This window comes from Octodon degus, unplaced genomic scaffold (genome assembly GCF_000260255.1).
Source record: "Octodon degus isolate 3935 unplaced genomic scaffold, OctDeg1.0 scaffold00072, whole genome shotgun sequence".
Lineage (NCBI taxonomy): Eukaryota > Metazoa > Chordata > Mammalia > Rodentia > Octodontidae > Octodon > Octodon degus.
The window spans coordinates 2,903,187-2,921,277 of record NW_004524648.1 but is presented as its reverse complement, the minus strand read 5'-3'; the positions used below and the strand labels follow the sequence as shown (position 1 = coordinate 2,921,277).

At 49.5% G+C, this 18,091-nt stretch overlaps 1 protein-coding gene across 4 annotated transcripts in view; it reads left to right on the top strand.

Annotated features, from left to right (window-relative positions):
* Positions 1 to 18,091, top strand: part of Abr (active BCR-related) — a 215,560-nt gene that overhangs the window by 157,453 nt on the left and 40,016 nt on the right. For all 4 annotated transcript variants that reach the window (XM_023720040.1, XM_004635365.2, XM_012515638.2 and 1 more), the window contains 10 exons: positions 1,027 to 1,079; positions 1,634 to 1,774; positions 3,868 to 3,989; positions 6,180 to 6,345; positions 9,450 to 9,572; positions 9,924 to 9,999; positions 10,488 to 10,592; positions 11,508 to 11,582; positions 13,269 to 13,366; positions 13,748 to 13,879. In XM_023720040.1, the coding sequence (XP_023575808.1) occupies positions 1,027 to 1,079; positions 1,634 to 1,774; positions 3,868 to 3,989; positions 6,180 to 6,345; positions 9,450 to 9,572; positions 9,924 to 9,999; positions 10,488 to 10,592; positions 11,508 to 11,582; positions 13,269 to 13,366; positions 13,748 to 13,879 (1,091 nt within the window). The remainder of the gene's footprint in view (positions 1 to 1,026; positions 1,080 to 1,633; positions 1,775 to 3,867; positions 3,990 to 6,179; positions 6,346 to 9,449; positions 9,573 to 9,923; positions 10,000 to 10,487; positions 10,593 to 11,507; positions 11,583 to 13,268; positions 13,367 to 13,747; positions 13,880 to 18,091) is intronic.

Genomic DNA, 18,091 nt, shown 5'->3' with positions numbered 1-18,091 from the left:
CTGGCTAAGACATGAGCTCAGAGATCTATTATAATCTGGTCCTATGGGTCTCCCAGGTTGGGTTCTCCTTCTCAAGGCCTCTTACTGTCCTATGGCAGGAAGCCAGAGGTCATGACCCCTTCCACTAGGGAATCCAGGTGCAAGACCAATGCTGACCTGCCACATTGGGAGGGGTGGACACAGCTGCTTGCTGGAAAGATGTTTGGAAGGGTTGGGCTGCCAGCTGCTTCCTGCACCTGTCCCTGTTGAATCCCAGCAATCCTCATTTGGTGTCTAGGTCTGGAGGGGTGTGGTACCTGGGATCCCAGCTAAGCTTGCATTTTCCTAGCCCTTCTGGTATGTCCCTCTGCATGGCCTACCTGAATTCCTCCAGGAAGTCCGCGCTCCTCAGGAGGCCAAGGGTTTGAGGGCAGAGACTTTCTGTAGAGATCAGGCCTGCTTCCTGGCCATCCAGCTGGTCCTGTTCTTTCTGGAGGTTGAACGGAATATAGCAAGAAGCAGATTTTCATAATAGAGATGAGCGGGCCAGAATGAACCATGCTACTCCCAGCTGATAGTGCTAGGCCTTTAACTGAAGGAGTATGAGAACCATAGGCATGGCAGAACAGCTGTTCCTAGAAAAATAAATGTCTTCTTCCCAATCCCAGAGGCCTGGGTAGAGCGCAGATTGTGCGGGACCATTTTGGGGTATGGCCATCTATAGTGGGATTGGAGGATTGATAGGCAGAGGAGAACTGCTCCGAGGCAGGCCAGGCCAGGGCATGGGCCTCAAAGAAGTCATGTCTGAAGGGAGAGGGGTGGAGGCAGATGTGGGGAGGGCCCTGGACAGCCAGCACTCTGCTTTAGTCTGTTCTGCTGCATGGTTTGCTCTGGGAGTAAGAGTAGAGGCACAGGTTGCCTCAGAGCCCTCTTTGGTTTCCTGCAAGTGAGTGTTCACGTTGGGAAACAATGTGGTTTAGGGAATAAAGCCGGTCTTAAGTTGTTCCTTGTGTTTCACCATCCTTCTTCCCTTGCCTTCCTTAACAGCTCTGCTTTACAAGCCCATAGACCGGGTCACTCGGAGCACTCTGGTTCTACACGTGAGTGTCAGGCCTCCTGAATGGCCAGCGAGGGCATACGAATATGGTGGGAGGGCACTGGAGTCAGTGAAAATAGCCTATCCGGGAAGCCAGACAGAGGGTCCCTGAGCCCTCACTATGCCTGGCTGGCCTGTGGTAACCATGCCAACAGAGCCAGGGTCTAAATATAAATTGGCTACTAAGCTTGATAATCTGGCCAAATGCTCCCTAGGAGGCACTTCCGGCTTGCCTGTCCCTTGCCAGGTGGTCTGTGTGTCCAAGGAGCAGCTGTGGGATGGATTGAGGGATGTCGTTCCCAGCTGCTTCATGCAGTGAGGCTTTGCCTGGCCATCTCCATCAGAGCAAAGAATCATGACTACACCAGGAATAAAGGGGAGCACTGTCTTCACTCTAGCTTCTCTGACCCTAACTTTTAGGTCACATTTTATAGGCATGACTAGATTATAGTATGGATCCCTGGATATCCTCCCTCAGAACTCTGTTCTTTAGGAACAAGCACTCCCCACTGTTTCCTCATTGAACTGGCCTCTCCTCCCCCAATCCTTCCTTCCCAGGACCTGCTGAAGCACACACCTGTGGACCACCCAGACTACCCCCTGCTACAGGATGCCCTCCGCATCTCCCAGAACTTCCTGTCCAGCATCAATGAGGACATTGACCCCCGTCGGACTGCAGTCACAACCCCCAAGGGGGAGGTAAGCTGGTGCCCCTGCCTCCCATCCAGGCTGAGAAATAGAAGGCTGATCAGATCCCCTGTCCCTGTTCTCCTCACATGAACATCCTGGGCCTCTCTACCCCTCATCCCCTGGGGACTGCCAAAGTGAGGTCTGCAGTCCTGGTCACCCGATGACCTGTGGCATTTCTGGGCCTAGGTTAAGAGCTCCAAGTCTAATGTCTCATTAATCCTCACAAAAAACCCAACATCTTAGTCATTTTCTTGTCACCCAGATGCTATACCTAATGCCCCCGTCTTAAAGAGAAAAGAGGTTTATTTTGTTTCAGAAGTTTCAGTCCTTGACATGGTCAACTGGCTGCAGGCAGAGGTGGCGTGGTGGACGGGCCTGGGTGGGGGAAAGCTGCTCATACTGTGGCAGCCAAGAAAGCAGAGAGAAGAGAAGCGCCCAGGGGCAGACAGAGGATTCTGTTACGCTCTTAGTAACCCACCTCTTCCAACCAGACCCCACCTCCCAACAAGTCAGCTCCATGGCCCCTGTGATTTAGCGACCTTCCAAAAGCTCTGCCTATGAGTACATGGGGATTTAAGGAGAATTTTTTTTAATCTAAGCCATAATACCCAGGGAAGCAGAAGAGTAAACTGAGTGTGGAGAATCCAGTCTGCCATGAGGTCTTTGAGCCCTAAGCATCGAAGTGGGTTCTGTATCTGGGGCTATCTGGCTACAAGCTACTTATCTCATTGCCCACCCAAGGGAAGCAAGGCCTTGGGTTCCTCATTCTTGGATGCAAACATGCCCTCCGGCCAGTGTGATACTCTCGGGGGTCCCTCTGGAGCCTGAGAGAGTAAGAACCCTGAGCTGCTTTTGAGCAACCTGCATGGCAGGTGGGCAGAGACTAGCAAGTGAGCCGGACATCAGCAGGAACCCCTGGCCCCAGAGATAGCTGAAGCCACTCAGCAGTGTCTCACATGGGCACCTAGATTCGGCACAGAAGTCTCCCTGGGGTCCTTGGTGAAAGGGTGGCTCGGTGAGGAGAAACAGTGTGAAGAACCACAGGGATAGTGACCCTCATGGGTTAGCAGTCTGGCCCAGATAGATGGCTTCCTGTCCAATAGATGTAATTAAGTGGCATTTAGGAGAGAAGGCTGACTAGGTTTATGTTCCTTTGTTACATTTACCAGGACCCAGTGTCTCCTGGGAAAAGAAATAATGAGGGACAGGGTCTTGAATGTGACAAATGGAGCGTGGAGCTGTCTGGGTATGCAGTTCCAGCCCTGGTTTGCAACACCCTAGAAAGTCACCAGTCTGTTTTACTCCAGGGATATCTGAAAGCTCTCTAGCAGGCTTAGTGCCCCATCATTTTCAGGTTGTTTTAATTGTATCCCTTCAACACGTTTCACCCACATATTTCAGCCTATGTAGGTCAGAGGGTAGATAGTTCACACGGGGATGGCTGGGATAAGTAGCGCAGCTCTGAGCAGCCCACTGGCTCAGAGGGTGGCAGGGAGGAAGTCCTGTGTACGGCAAAAGCCTCCTGACCACCCCGAGCCCGTGTGGGAGGCAGCCCCAGGACTGCCATAGCCACACTGAGGGAAACCCTGGCGCTCTCATCTGTTGGGGTAGTTGTAGAATGCACTGAGAGGTAGCATGGGCAGAGCTGCGTGGACCTGCAGGTCAGGGTTGGGCTGCAATTAGATCAAGTTCTCAGGCTCAGTTGGGAGAGGCTTTGAGAGTGGAAGGTGTTATGGCACAGGGTGGAAAAACCAGGTTATTCTAGAGAAGTCCATCCAGGGTGTCACTGTTGAGAGCGATGGGACAATGTAAAACTAGCATTTGTCGATTACATATTGTGTGCCGGGGTGTTTCATATACACATCTTGATGAATCCTATTTCATGAGCCAGACAACATTCTCTTCTAGTGTAGGCAATATATCTGAAGTTTGTAAGGATCAGGGAACTTGCCTGGTAGCAGAGCCAAGAAGTGGCAGAGTCTGGATTCAAATCCAGAATTCCAGTCAGTGCCTCTAAGGCAATGCAGCCCCTCCCACCACTGTCCCCACAGTATGGTGACCCCAGTGTAGTCTGAGCAGGCTAGGGGTTGTACCTCCTTCAGACGCGGCAGCTGGTGAAGGACGGCTTCCTGGTGGAAATGTCAGAGAGCTCCCGGAAGCTGCGGCACGTCTTCCTCTTCACAGATGTCCTGCTGTGCGCCAAGCTAAAGAAGGCCTCCGCGGGGTGAGTATGGAGGAGAGCTCAGGGTCACCGTGGGAGGACTCGGGCCCTAGTCCTGTGGAGCCTTCTACAACCTGGGGCAATCTGTGTTTCTCTCCTTTATAAAAAGCTGAGTGTGGTGGTACACACCTGTAACCCCCACACTGGGGAAGTTGAAGCAGAAGAATAGCCAAAAGTTCAAGGCCCATCTTTGCTGCATAGTGAGTTCAAGGACAGCCTGAACTGCATAATGAGACCCTGACTAAAAATAAATAAATAAATAAATAAATAATAATAATAATAATAATAATAATAATTTTATATTACATAGTAGCTTTAATCCAAAAATAAATCATGCTATTAATTATAAAGAGAAGAGGCCATTGCAGAAGAAACAAACCCACCTGCATATAAGCATTAGTTGTTTTTGTTTTGTTTTGTTAATCTGTTTGTTTATTTGTATAGGGTCTCACTATGCAGCTCAGACTCATAGTGATCTTCCTGTCTCAGCCTCCCCAGCTCTGGGATTACAGGCATGTGTCACCAAGCCCAGTTTCTGAGGCCGGCTTGGCACAGGGCTGGCACGGCATGCAGTCCTGGGGATTGAATCCAGGTCCTTGCGCTTGCCAGGCAGGTGCTTAGTCTGCTGAGCTATCTCCCTGGCCCCAAACATTAGTTTTTTACAGCTATATTTTCTTTTTTTTTTTTTTTAATTTTTTTTTTAATTTTAACATTTATTGTGTGTGTGTGTGTGTGTGTGTGTGTGTGTGTGGCCAGCTCAGCCCAACAGGGGGCGCGGCTGGCTGGCATGTGGTGCTGGAGGATTGAACCGCGGTCCCTGTGCTTTGCCAAGCTTGTTCCAAGTAGGTGCTTTAGACCACTGAGCCATCTCTCCAGCCCCTACAGCTATATTTTCTCACCATTTTTTAAATGTTGTTTTTTTTTGTATAGTTATAATGAGAGTGAATTTGGGGCGCTGCTTTTTTTGGTAAATTTTACATCATAAGCGCTTTCCCTGTTGCTGCCTGATTTCCATAACCATTTTACTCTCCTACGTGAAGTTACAAGCAGATATGCCATCATTGTCTTAAGAATTCTCCTTTTATTAGATATCTATATTTTTGCTAAGTGCAATTCTGTGAGTATTCATTAAATCTGCAACCATTTACCGAGGGCCTATGCCAGGCCAGGTACCACGGCAGGTGCTAGGGTACGTCACTTGTAATCTTCCCAACAGCTCCACAGAGTGGTTGTTATTATTCCCATCTCACAGGTGAGGGAAAAGCTTTAGAGGTGATAAATAAGTTACCCAAGGCTACAATGCTAGAAGTGGAGGAGATGGGAGTTAAACCTTAATCTAACTTGAAAGTTCCTTGTTCCTCAGTCTCAGTGGAGCGGGAGTGCTCTGTGCCATCAGCAGAAAAGATTATTCAAAATTTATTCACATACTGTCTCACCTCTTTCACCTCATCACCTCCCGGGTACTGTGTGTACCATTTAGGAGGAGATAAACTACGCACTCGCTGCGACACTGAGGGACCAAATGAGAGGTGCAGATCGCAAGCCATAGAGGAGCTCACAGAAGGAGAGGTCGTTATGAGCTTCAATAATGGGCCTGACTCCCTGGAACTAGATCCCATTTGAGAAAGTTGTAAGGCAGAGATAATAAAAGTATACATGCCTCACCTACAGTCCTGCCCATGCCAGACAGTACTAATCAACCATGATACTCTTTCCCATTAGGTTTGGATGGAGCTTTATAATTGTCAACTCAGTACCATGTGACCCTTACTGACAAAGTTCAGAGTAACACCTGTATCCCATCCGTATCATAAAGGATAGTGAATATGAATCTTAGTGTAGATAGGGTAGAAGAAGAGATGTCTTGACGGGGAATAGGGTAATGTGAGCCCAGTCAGAGAGGTTTCGTTCTTCTTGATACATAGGTGATTTGGGATATGTAAAAATTCCAGTCATGCTGGGAAGACTGACACAGTGAAGCATCAGAGACCTCCCTGCTGGTTGATTCAGAATTCAGCTCTCATTGCTTGATGTGTGTATCTACTGATCAAGCTGCTTAAGGGAAGGGACCATTTTTGCCTTGATAAGTTTTCAGGAAATGTCTCTTAGGTGGTGTTTTGGTTCTGCACACAGCAGTTCTGGGTTGAAGAGCCAGCTTCTCTCTGGCTCATGTCTCCTTTGGCTTGTTTGCAGGAAGCACCAGCAGTATGACTGTAAGTGGTACATCCCCCTGGCTGACTTAGTGTTTCCATCCCCTGAGGAGTCTGAGGCCAGCCCCCAGGTGCACCCCTTCCCAGACCATGAGCTGGAGGACATGAAAATGAAGATCTCTGCCCTCAAGAGTGAAATCCAGAAGGAGGTGAGGAGAATCTAGCAGCTGAGCCTGGGATTGTTTTCCTGGGTGTCTTTGAACCAGGTCTTCTGAAGAAAGTGGAGGGAAAGGAGATTATAAGATTTGAGGTCTGATTGGTAGGGGAGGTAGGACAAGAGTAGGAGCCCTGGGATGGATGAGTGCTGAGAGGAACCCCCTGACTGAGGCAGGTAAACTCTGAGCAGGTGGAGGGAGGGCCAAGGAGTGGCTGCTTAGAACTTAGTGGGCCTAACTATGGAAGTTTCCTGGGAAGCAGAATATATGGAGCACTGTTAAGAGGTCCCAAGTCACTGAAGAAACAGAGATCTCTTTTCTCTCTATTCTCCTCCCCTCCCCTCCCCATGTCCTTCCCTTCCCCCCTTTGAGTGGGGGAACAGGTGATGATGGTGGCAGTGGAAGTGGGGCCCACAGTGGACATCAGTAGAGTGGGGATGGGGCTCATAGAGATGGCACCAATGGTGGCCACAGGGACAGCTGTGATCCCAGAGATGTGCTGCAGTGACAAGGATGTGGTGAAAATTCCAGGCTCTTCTGGGGCAGCTCCTCAGTCAGTGCCTTGCCTTCACCCCCTCCCCCTTCTCCCTCTTCCTCCTCCCCTCCCTCTTCCCCTCCCTTCCCTTCTCCCCTCCCCTCCCCTCCCTTCCCCTCTCTTCTCCCTTCTCCCTTCTCTCTTCTCTGTTCTCTCTTCTCCACTCTCTTCTCTCCTCTCTCCCCTTTTTGCTTGCTTTGCCAGCCTGCCTGCTGTGCTGGAGATGGAGCCCAGGGCCTCATATATGCTAGGCAAGCAGGCTCTCCCACTGAGCTCTGTTCCCATGCCGCTTTTTGGGGGGACTAGGAATCAAATTCTCACACACATCTTTGTGCTTGCCAGGCAGGTACTGAGCTGTGTCTCTGGCCACTGCTATTTTTTTTTTTATAACAGTATTTTTTTTATTTTTTGCAGTACCAGGGATTGAACTCAGGACCCTGTGCTTGCCAGGCAAGCACTTACTCTACTGAGTTATCTCCCAGCCCAAAAGTTTTAAAAAATGAGCAGTTTTTCTAATAACCAATGCAATACTGATTGTAACAAGACATGCTCGTAATACTGAAATAAATAGAGCAAAACTGATTATTACCCATCTCTCATTATTTGTAACAGTTTGAGGTGTGTTCTTTCTATGCTGATGGGGGGGGGGAGTGATTTTTTTTTTTTTTCCTTAAATGAGACAAGACTACATATGTTGTTTTGCAGCTTCATAAGCTTTTCATCTACCTGTACCTTAGGGCTCTCTGGATCTGCTCTGAGTCTTCTGCAGCATAGCAATGGATCTCTCTTCTCTCTTCCCCTCCCCTCCCCTCTCCCGACCTCACATTTGCCAGGCAGGCATTTACGCCACTGAGCTATCTTCCCAGCCCAACAGCAATGGATTTGAGTATCGAGGCTATTTCTGATCCTCAGCCCTTAGGAGGCCAGGCAGGCGTGCCTATCACTGGCTGTATTTCTGTTCGAGATTCCCTACAAGTGATGTGGCTGGGGCAAAGGGTGTGTGCTTTTAACCGGCAGATTTACCTCCAAAAAAGTTGTGTCTGGTGATGTTCACCAGCAGTGTGAGAGCCACTGGTGGCCACACCATCACCATACTGGATGTGGTCAATCACCACGATTTTGCCAGATCGGTGAATTTAAAAAAAAAAAAAAAAAACAGTCTAATTCTGATTGAGGAGCTTAAAACCTACATCAGAATGAAGACATATGGGCTGGAGAGATGGCTCAGTGGTCTAAAGCACCTACTTGAAACAAGCTTGGCAAAGCACAGGGACCACGGTTCGATCCCCCAGCACCACATGCCAGCCAGCCCTGCCCCCTGGTGGGCTGAGCTGGCCACACACACAAACACACAATAAATAAATGTAATGAATAAAAATAAATAAATATTTAAAAAAAAAAAAAAAAAGAATGAAGACATAAAGTCTCAACACAGTTATTATAAGGGAGGACATCCTGGAAGAAATACGGTGGTGCCTCGGTTCACAAATGCTTCGGTTTGTAAATAGTTTAGTTTGCAAACAGAGGCATTTGGCAAAATTTTGGTTCTGTTTGTGAGCTCTACCTTGGGTGATGCACATGAATATGGCCATCTTTTCCAGAATCATGGAATGAATTAAGTCTGTGAACCGAGGTACTGTTATAAATAGGAAACTGCTGGCAAGTCGGAGGCGAAGTCTAATCTAGCCAAGAAGGGTGGCCTGCTGGAGACAGCGGCCAGAGGGGCAGGATAGCAGGCTGGGCTTGGAATCTGGAACCCAGCTGCAGGAGGCTCTGCAGCCAGGCTGCCATCTTGGGTTTCCTGAGAAAGGTGTCTGAGGTTTGGCGAGCAGGCATCTCTACTGTTCCCAGGATTTAGTTTACGAAGGTGACCAAATAGTGATGCAGACAAGCTAATGCCACAGACAAGATTTTTATTTATTTCTAGTGCTCAAGAGAAGGGGGCCACCGTACCTCACAGGGCCGCAGCAGGGAGCAGTGGGGCTGGGCAGAAAGGAGAAGCGGGGGCCACAGAGTTACTGGGGTTGCTGTGGGAGAAGCAAGGCAGGGTGAGAGGGGCAGCTTAGGGCTGGCTCTGGGCCCCACGCTGGTCTCTAATGTCTGATCCCCAATGTCTGGTCCCCAACCCTGGCCATTGAGTGAGAGGTAGCTGTGGAGCGGCTGGCGAGTGCAGCTGGGGATTACTTGATCTGCATAGAAAAGCTCTGATTTGGCCTTCTCCTTGCCTAGCCAGGTTCTTTGTGTGTGTGTGTGTGTGTGTGTGTGTGTGTGTGTGTGTGTCCAGCTCAGCCCACCAGGGGGCGGGGCTGGCTGGCATGTGGTGCTGGGGATTGAACCGCGGTCCCTGTGCTTTGCTTGGCTTAGCTTGTTCTAAGTAGGTGCTTTAGACCACTGAGCCATCTCACCAGCCCCCTAGCCAGGTTCTTTAAGATGTGAGCATATCATGAGTTGTAAAAAATAAAAAAAGACTATGAGTAACCCAGGAGGATATTGTTCTTCGAGCTACTGAGTGAGAGGTTGAGGTCTGATTGTGAAGAAACCATCTGTGCTTTGTCCCCCACAGAAAGCCAACAAAGGGCAGAGCCGGGCCATTGAGCGCCTCAAAAAGAAGATGTTTGAGAATGAGTTCTTGTTGCTGCTCAATTCCCCGACCATCCCATTTCGGATCCACAATCGGAATGGAAAGGTCAGGAAGGGTGGGGATAGAACAAATCCTGCCCTTTTCCTTAGTCCAAGGCTGCCCATTTATCATGGCTTTTGGCCCTGACCTAGGGGAAACAGAGACTTGGACCTCCACTTCCCAAAGTGGCTGCCATGGTTCCAGCCCTGGTGTAAAACAAGGGCCCTCTCTTAGTCATCACGAGCACTGTCACATTGTTACCTGGTTTCTCAGAAGGGGAACCCCCTTCCCAATCCCAGGAGCCTCCAAGCTTAATGGTGTCTGGGTAGTGAAGAGTTTTATTGGGGGCCCCACAGTCTGGGAATATGCTTGGCCTAATCATGGTCACCCCACTAAATTCTCCTCTCCTCTCTTCAGAGCTACCTGTTCTTATTGTCCTCGGACTATGAGAGGTCAGAGTGGAGAGAAGCAATTCAGAAACTACAAAAGAAGGGTAAAGTCCTGCCCTGTCCTGTGCTGGTTGGAGGGTGTCTGTGGCAGGGCTGGGCCTTTGACACATCCAAACATCTTCATGTTCAAATCTCTTCTTCAGCCCTCTTGGCCACCATGTAAGATGCCAGGAGAAGTGACTCTTAATTGGTGTTACTGATGAATTGAAGCCCAAAGAATTTAAGTGATTTGCTCATGGCATATGCTGAGTTAGCGATAGGACTGGACCCAGAGCTGAGGGTGTGTATTGTCCTTCCTGGCTCTTGGCTTTCACTGTCCCCAAAACACACACAAGCCTCTTCACTTAGATTCTCCTTTTATTCCATTGACAGCACCGACAACTGTGTCCGTAAGAATGTCACAAGTCATACCCTGTCCTGAGGACCAACCCTGAGCTTAGAACTAAGCTGTTTTCCTAAGCCGTCCCCAAGGAGAAGCAGCAGGTCCTAGTAGACCTGTGCTGATGCTTCCTCCTCCTGGCTCCTCTTATAGATCTCCAGGCCTTCGTCCTGAGCTCCGTAGAGCTCCAGGTGCTCACTGGATCCTGTTTCAAGCTTAGGACTGTCCACAACATTCCTGTCACCAGCAATAAAGATGGTAAGATCTGGAGCCGAGTTGCCCGACCTGCGGGCACTGATGTGAACCCCTGGCCAGACACGTGGCTGCCAGTGGCTGATCTCTGCTCACTAGGCTGGGACTACGATATTGCCAGGCACACAGAGATCTAACTCTCTGTTGAGTCCCCAGGTGGCCCCTGGGCTCTCCTCATTCCCCTCTGGCTTGAGAAAAGAACCTGGCAGTATTGGGGGCCAGAATCACGTGGAGTCCATGAGGTCATCAGATAACGGAAGCAAAGGGCGGCTTTTGCTTGTGGGGGAGGTGTAGTTAGGTTATCGTTGTAGATGAGAAATAAGGCCAGAAGTTTCCAGGAACCCAGTCTTGGCAGGTTTTGAATGGTAAGCAAAGGAGTTTGGAGGCCATTTGGTAAGCCAAGCAGCCTCGGGGAGTTTTTGAGCCAGAACTGTCATCAGGGCTGGAAACTGGCCCAGAGCAAGTGAATTCTGGCCGCCTGTTGTGATGGGAAGGAAGCACTCTGTGAATGTGAGTTTTAAGATGAACTCCCCTCAGCATATCAGGGTCATCTCAAGCAGTGTGCAGTGCTAAGCCTCCTATTAGCATGGAAAGACTTAGGTTAGTTTTCACTTTGGAAAGTTGGCGGCGGGGGGAGGGGCATAGTTCAGAGGAAGGGAAAGAACTCCTGGGAAAGGTACCACATGTCTGGCCCAGGACTCCTGGTGCTTATGGGGTGCAGAGGAAAGAAGGTCCTCACCCTCCCTGGTCGCCCCACCCTGCAAGAAGCAGGGGGCTTTGGAGATGTTCTCCGCCAGCCACCAGGTGGTGCTGTTGGACCAGGGCTCAGGCTTCCTCTCACTCTGACTTTGCACCACCCTCGGGTAGAAAGGGGGTGAGCTGCTCACCACCCCCTACTCTGGGGGCTTTTCTCTTTTGCAGACGACGAGTCTCCAGGACTCTATGGCTTCCTTCATGTCATTGTCCACTCTGCCAAGGGGTTTAAACAATCAGCCAGTAAGTGCCTCTGACTGCCGGCCCTAGGAGGAGACTGGGTGGGCTGTGGTCATATGTCACAGAAAGTCCCTATGAGCCCATTGTCACCCTGCCCTCCAGTTCTGCTCTGTGCAGGCTGGGCCCTGGCAGCATGCTTTGAATTGTGGGATCATCCCCCAGAGGCTAGGAAGCAACTTCTCCTGGCAGGGGAATCACTTCTGCCCTTTGGCCAAAAGATCTACTCTTCCCCAAGCCTTCCCTCCAGGACTCTGAAACCCTGGAAGTGCAAACACCTGGACTGCAGTCCCACATCTGCCAACTGCAAGCTGTGTGACCTTGGACAAGTTTCTTAACCTTTTTGGACCTCAGCTTCTTTCTCCATAAAAGGCAGTCACACACGTTAATACTGAGAGTGAACTTAAACCTATCTGTGTGCAGTGCCGTCACAGACCCTTCCTGTCTTTCCTTTATCATCATCTCCTAAACCTGTAGGCTACTAGTGCTATAGAGTTTAGCAGCACTAAGTCTGTTTTTAGCTTTTTTTAAAAAAACGTTTCTCTATGTAGCCCAGGCTGGCCTTGAACTCCCTGTGTAACCCAGGGTGGCCTTGAATCTGCAGCAGTTCTCCTGCCTCAGCCTCCCAAATGCTGGGGTCTCTTCCAAATACACCACCATGTCTGGCTTGTTTTTTAACATTTCATAAAATACAAGATTACCCTTTAAAAAAAAAAACCTAAAATGTGGTCCTAGGGATTGAACCCAAGCTCTTGACCATGCTAGGCGGCCACTGTACCACGAGCTACAGCGCCCGACCCAGTTACACTTTTCATCTACTTTATATCCAATGGGAATGTGTGAATCAGCAAGAGAGCTTATAGTTTCTGTCCACTTGCCACGTAAGGAAGCTGAGTCACTGAGAGATGGAAGGACTGCACATCACACAGGGTCAGAAAAACCTAGAGCTTCTGACTCCTCTCTCAGTCTGTCCCTTCCCATCCCTTCTTTTCCTCTGGCAAGTGAGATCTGCCTCACCTGTCTTCCTGTGGGCTTCTCACAGAGGTTACATGATTGGCCTGCAAGTAGTCATTGAGTCAGCATTCTTGGGGTGCTGCCCTGAGTTCCTGGGGTGAACTGGCCTCCCCCCTGTGTCCATGTCATACTCAGAGTGAGCCCTGCTTACAGCACCTGGCATGCTGTTCAGCTGCTTATAATCTGCTGCTCCCCCTGTGAGTTCTTTGAATGTAGGAACCAGGTCTCCTTTAGCCTCTGATGACTAAGAGCTCAGAAATGCTGAATAACGCCGTTAATTTACAGCATGCCTATTCTGTACCTGTGTTCTGTGAAAACAAGAACACAGCCAGTGTGTGGACAGTGCCCTGGCACATTCAAAGCCTATGCAGGCTCATTAGCTGCTCTGGTCCCTGGCGCCCCGCTGTGGTCACTGATGGTGCTCCACTTAACACATCAGGAAGCTGGGGTTCTGTGAGCTCAGGGCACTTGACAGGATCACATGGGGGTGCAGTAGGCCCCATGCCTTCCAACACCAATACCCAGGCTCTCCTAGAGCATTCCTATAGGGGACATTGGGAAGGTCAGAGGCATTGTCCCCCTTCCTCCTGAGGCCTTCATAGCCCCCCCCCCCCACACCCCAGTCCCATTCCTCTCAGGCCTTACTTGGTGTGTCTCCATCTGTCCTTCCCTCTGCAGACCTGTACTGTACTCTGGAGGTGGATTCTTTTGGCTATTTTGTCAGCAAAGCTAAAACCAGGGTGTTTCGGGACACAACGGAACCCAAGTGGGATGAGGTGAGTGGAGGGGACTGGTGTCCCCACAAAAATTCTTGTTGTTGCCAAGCATGCCCATCCTATCCTACTTCCTTTGTTCTTGATATTACTATTGATTGGACCAGCTCCATTGCCCCTACCTTGAACCTACAACACTCTGTCCATTGGGTTTGAGATGAGTGTTTGTGTCAGCAAGTGTCAGACACTAGGGTTTCAGCTCAGTCCCCTAAACTCCACCACCTTGGTGATCTGGAGGCCTCTGGGAACTCCAGAAAGTGAGGATGCTCTTCCATGTCTTGTGATGCACTCCTCATGACCCCAGCCTTGCAACCTGATGTCCAGACCTGCTGGGAAGCTGCTTGGCTTTAGGGATTTAAGACCTTTTGTTCTGTCTTTCTCCAGGAATTTGAGATTGAGCTGGAGGGCTCTCAGTCCCTGAGGATCCTGTGCTATGAGAAGTGCTATGACAAGACCAAGGTCAACAAGGACAACAATGAGATCGTGGATAAGATCATGGGCAAAGGACAGATCCAGGTAAAGGTCTAGGGCACCTGACTTGGGGGACATGAGATTGTGTGGTACCAGTTGAGACAGAGTCCTTCTCACTCAGGTTTTCGGTCTGCATGTACTTGGCCTTTTGTAACTCCGGTTCAGCATTGGTTTGAAAAATGTGCCCCAAGGTGGTGATTTACTCCTCCTGGTGATGGCTTCTTACTGTAAGCCCAGAAGCCTGTGGGTACCTCGTTCCCAGGTGGGCCACCCAAGGTGGACTTGAGAGACAGCAAGTGCCTTTGTTGTCATGCTGTCGTTTCAGTCTGGTGGTGGCTTGTTCCTGGAACAGTGTGTTGAGAAGTGTCCTGGGACTGTGTTCTCAGCAGGAGGAGAAGCACTTGTGTTTAGTAACTGCTGTCTGCCATAGGCATGGGTCAGGAGCCACGCACGTCGCAGGCATTTGCTGTTCTGTCAGAAGAGCTTTGGAGCTAGTTGGGTTCTAGGGGCTGGCTCTGACTTGTCACTAGGGTCACTGGACTGTGCTCAATGTATGTGGGAAGCCACTGGCCTCAGGTGGTCCTCTGGCTACAAGCAGGGGCAGCTCCTCAGTCAGGCTTGGAGTACATGCCTCAGCTGAGCTTCTTGGTGCCCTTAAATGTATGGAAGGGAAAGGGCCTTGCTTGCAGCTTGTGTCTCTGGAACATTCTGCCTCTGTTGAAAATGACTACTATGCACTTACCTGTCAGGAGAACTAGGCTTCAGTGTGGAGCCTTCTGCACTGCTCTCTGGCATCTTGTGAGGGCTCATACTTTTAACATAAATGAGAGTAGACTGTGCAACAGTGAAATCAAAGTACTATGGACAACAGACCAAACAGGGAAAGAAATGGCACTGAGGTTTAGAAAGCAGTTTATTACAGCTGTGGGCCTGACTGAGATTTCTCTCCCGAAGAGTGGGAGCCCCACCCATGACCCCTGGAAGCTGGGTTCAAATCTAGAGTTCATAGATTTCTTAGCTTTTCTGCCACAGTTGGTGGCTTGGAGAGGGCCAGGCACTGGCCCACACCCATTCTCCTTCATCCTCCTACCCTAGCTCCCTCCCACACCACAGGGGAGGAAGAGCAAGTGGGGAGGTAGAAAGGCAGATTTGGCATATTGTGATTGGAGGGCTGGGTGACATCATGGGTTGCTAAGGAAGTTTAAACATCTCAAGTTACATTACAAGGCCATCAGTTAAATAAGCATGGGTTACGCAAAGGAGGAAATGTCCTGTTATCAGGCTTTTCTGGACATGTCCATTTGGTTTTGGTGGGCATTCTTGGCAGGCTTTATTTAAAATTTTAATTTCCCTTTCAGTTCCCCTTCTTTTAGTTAACCAGAAAAATCATTTTCAGAGATGCTCTCATTCCCATCTATACTCTCATTTCCATTTTAAATCTTTGCATCCTGTGAAAAAGGCACAGGTAACCCAACCTGGGTTGTTGGTTTGAATTGGTCTGCATAAGGCAGTTTGCTGTGGTCTTCTACACATGGCAGGAAGACTGACTCTCTGGCCAGGACCACCTTGGCCAAGGCAGGTGAAACACCTACTCACCTGGTAGGGCTATCAAAAACTCTTTAATACCACTCATCTGCCACAGTGTTTGCTATGCTCTGCACAAGATAGTTCTCCCAAGCCTGGCATGGTGGCTCCTGCCTGTAGTCCCAGCACTTGAGAGGCTGCGACAGAAGGATCACTGTGGGTGTGAGGCCAGCCTCAGCTACAAAGTGAGTTCAGGGCCAGCCTGAAGTGTGTAGCAAAACTCTGTCTCAGAAAGACCAAAAAAAAAGATAGCTCTCCCTTGGGTTAAGTTGCTATGTCTCATGAGGATCACTTATCAAGACCTCACATACCCTTGTGGAAGGCAGAAAGTCCAGGACTGCCCCTTATACTTGCCAGGGCAAGAGTTCAAATGGAAACTTACCAAAGGGTGCTCTAGTCTTCTATCATAACCATAACCTGGAAAGTTGGGTGCAAATTTAAAATTCTTAGATTTCTTAGCTTCTCTTCCAGACGTGGTGACATGCAGAGGGTCAGCCATTGGCCCACACTTGGTTCCCTCGTCCTCCCATCTTAGCTCCCTCCCATACCACAGGGGCCTTCCGCACATGCATGAGGACACCCAGTCCACACTGCCAAACTCTACAGCTACCCCTTGGTCACCTGGGTGCGCATCTTAGGACCACAGCTGCCCACAAAGGACCCATGTGCTGAACACAACTATTGGGGGCCTGGGCTATTGGGTTCTCAGAGTCTGAGAATGTGGCCTTAAAGGATAGCATGGCCTCCTGGCGGGAAGAGGTCAGGTGTGCTCTTGGCCCTCTATGTCCCCGTGGAGAGGGACATAGCAAGAGCAGCATCCTCTAACATGCAGGGATCAGGACAAGGACCTCTGGCGTAGGCCTAAGGCTAGAACTTTCCAGTTCTAGGGGATGAAACCAAGGGCAAAGTGCTGAGAGGGAAGAAAGGAATATGTGTACTGTGTAGGATGCTGCCTGGGGAGGAGCTCACAGTGAGGAGCGCCAGGCAACCAGGGGGACAGCGAAAGGGGGGAAGGAAGGTTAGGAAAGCAGGAATGGGAAAGTTCATGAGTGGAAAATGAAAATAAACCTACTTGATAACAACAACCCAAGAAAATGATACAGTTTAGGTTGGGGGGGGGTCCCATCTGGTCCAGTTGAAAATCACTATGAGGTCATGCCATACAGTTGGTTTGGAGCCCCCAGTGTCCCGAGTCTGTTTGGCAAGTGTGGAGGCTAAGTAGCCTGAGCAGGAACAGGCACAGGATAGAAATGGCAGTCATTCTGACCCTGTGACAGGCAGTGTAGAAGAGAATAAAAGTGACCCCCTTTGGAGCTTTCCAGTCTTATAGGGACACAGCCTAGAACCCCAGAATGAGTATTGAGATTAATAAGAGGAAGGGGACTGGCATGAATTAATTAGGGCAGGTGCTCAGGGGTGTGGTGTCTATCCGGCTTCAGCTGTGCATAGACTGTCAGCTTCCCGAGTGATGGGAGCAGGGCTCTGAGTGTGTCCTCTCCTCAGGGTTGTCTTCAGGGCAGTCGATTCATCCAAGTGGGCTTCCCAGCAGTCATCTAGACGAGCTTCTTGATCTGACCGTGATGGGTCCACAGCTGACTAGGAAGCCTTTATTGCTGTGGGAGCAGTCAAAATAAGTAGGGGTCCCTCTAGGTGGATTGTAGGGGCTCGTTTTTCTAATCCTCCACACTAGGTCCCCTGGATTGAAAATGTGTGTAGGGTCCCTGTGGGGGTGACTAGCCTTTCAGCTATATTCTCATGTATTTGAGAAAAGGTTTTTCCTGACTGTTTTAAGTAGTTCCTGCAGAGAGATGTTACCTAGCTGATGTAAATCTCCCTGGAGACCCCTGATCATGAGTGGGGCTCTCCCATACAGGACTTCGAAGGGCGTATATCCTGTGGGTCCTGCTGAGCTTTGGACCTTGGGAAAGGCCATGGGAAGCAAATCTACCCATGGCGCCTGAGTTTCTTGGTGATATTTAGTCAGTATTGACTTTAAAGTCCTGCTCATTCTTTTAAAATTTCCAGAGCTTTGTGCCCTCGATGCTGTTTGTAAGTTCCATGTAATTTTTAATTTTTTAAGTCAACTTTTGGGTTATTTCTGCCACCAGTGTAGGTCCATTATTGCTGCCTATGGTTAGGGGCAGCCCATATCTAGGGATAATCTCTCCTAGTAATACTCTCCAGACCTCAGTGGCTTTTTCCTGTTCTAGTGGGAAACACCTCTCTCCACCCCGAACAAGTACAGACAAGTACTAGAAGATATTCTACACAGCTCGACCTCTGTAAAATCTTATGTAGGTCTTCCAAGAGGGAAAGTCTAGAATGTTGGATACCAGGTGGGGGTGTGGGTCCAGATGGGGGTTCAGTCCTTGCACAGAGGTTCAGTCCTTGCACAGATTTGGCATCTCTAACAGGGGCATAGATCAGGGACTAATTTTTGGAATATAATAATAATGGCTTAGAAGCCGATTCATAGTAGTTTTTGCTCTGTGGGTGATGTCATACCCAGGCATAGGCCAGAGTTTGAGGAACCATTATGCAGTCATTTGGTAAAGTTCAACCACTGCTTGGGCCCATGTGGGCCCTTGACTGTTGAGCCCATTTAATTTTTGTTCCTTCGGAGTAGAGGAGGAGCTCACTGCAGAGACTGAGGACAGTTGCTTTTATATATAT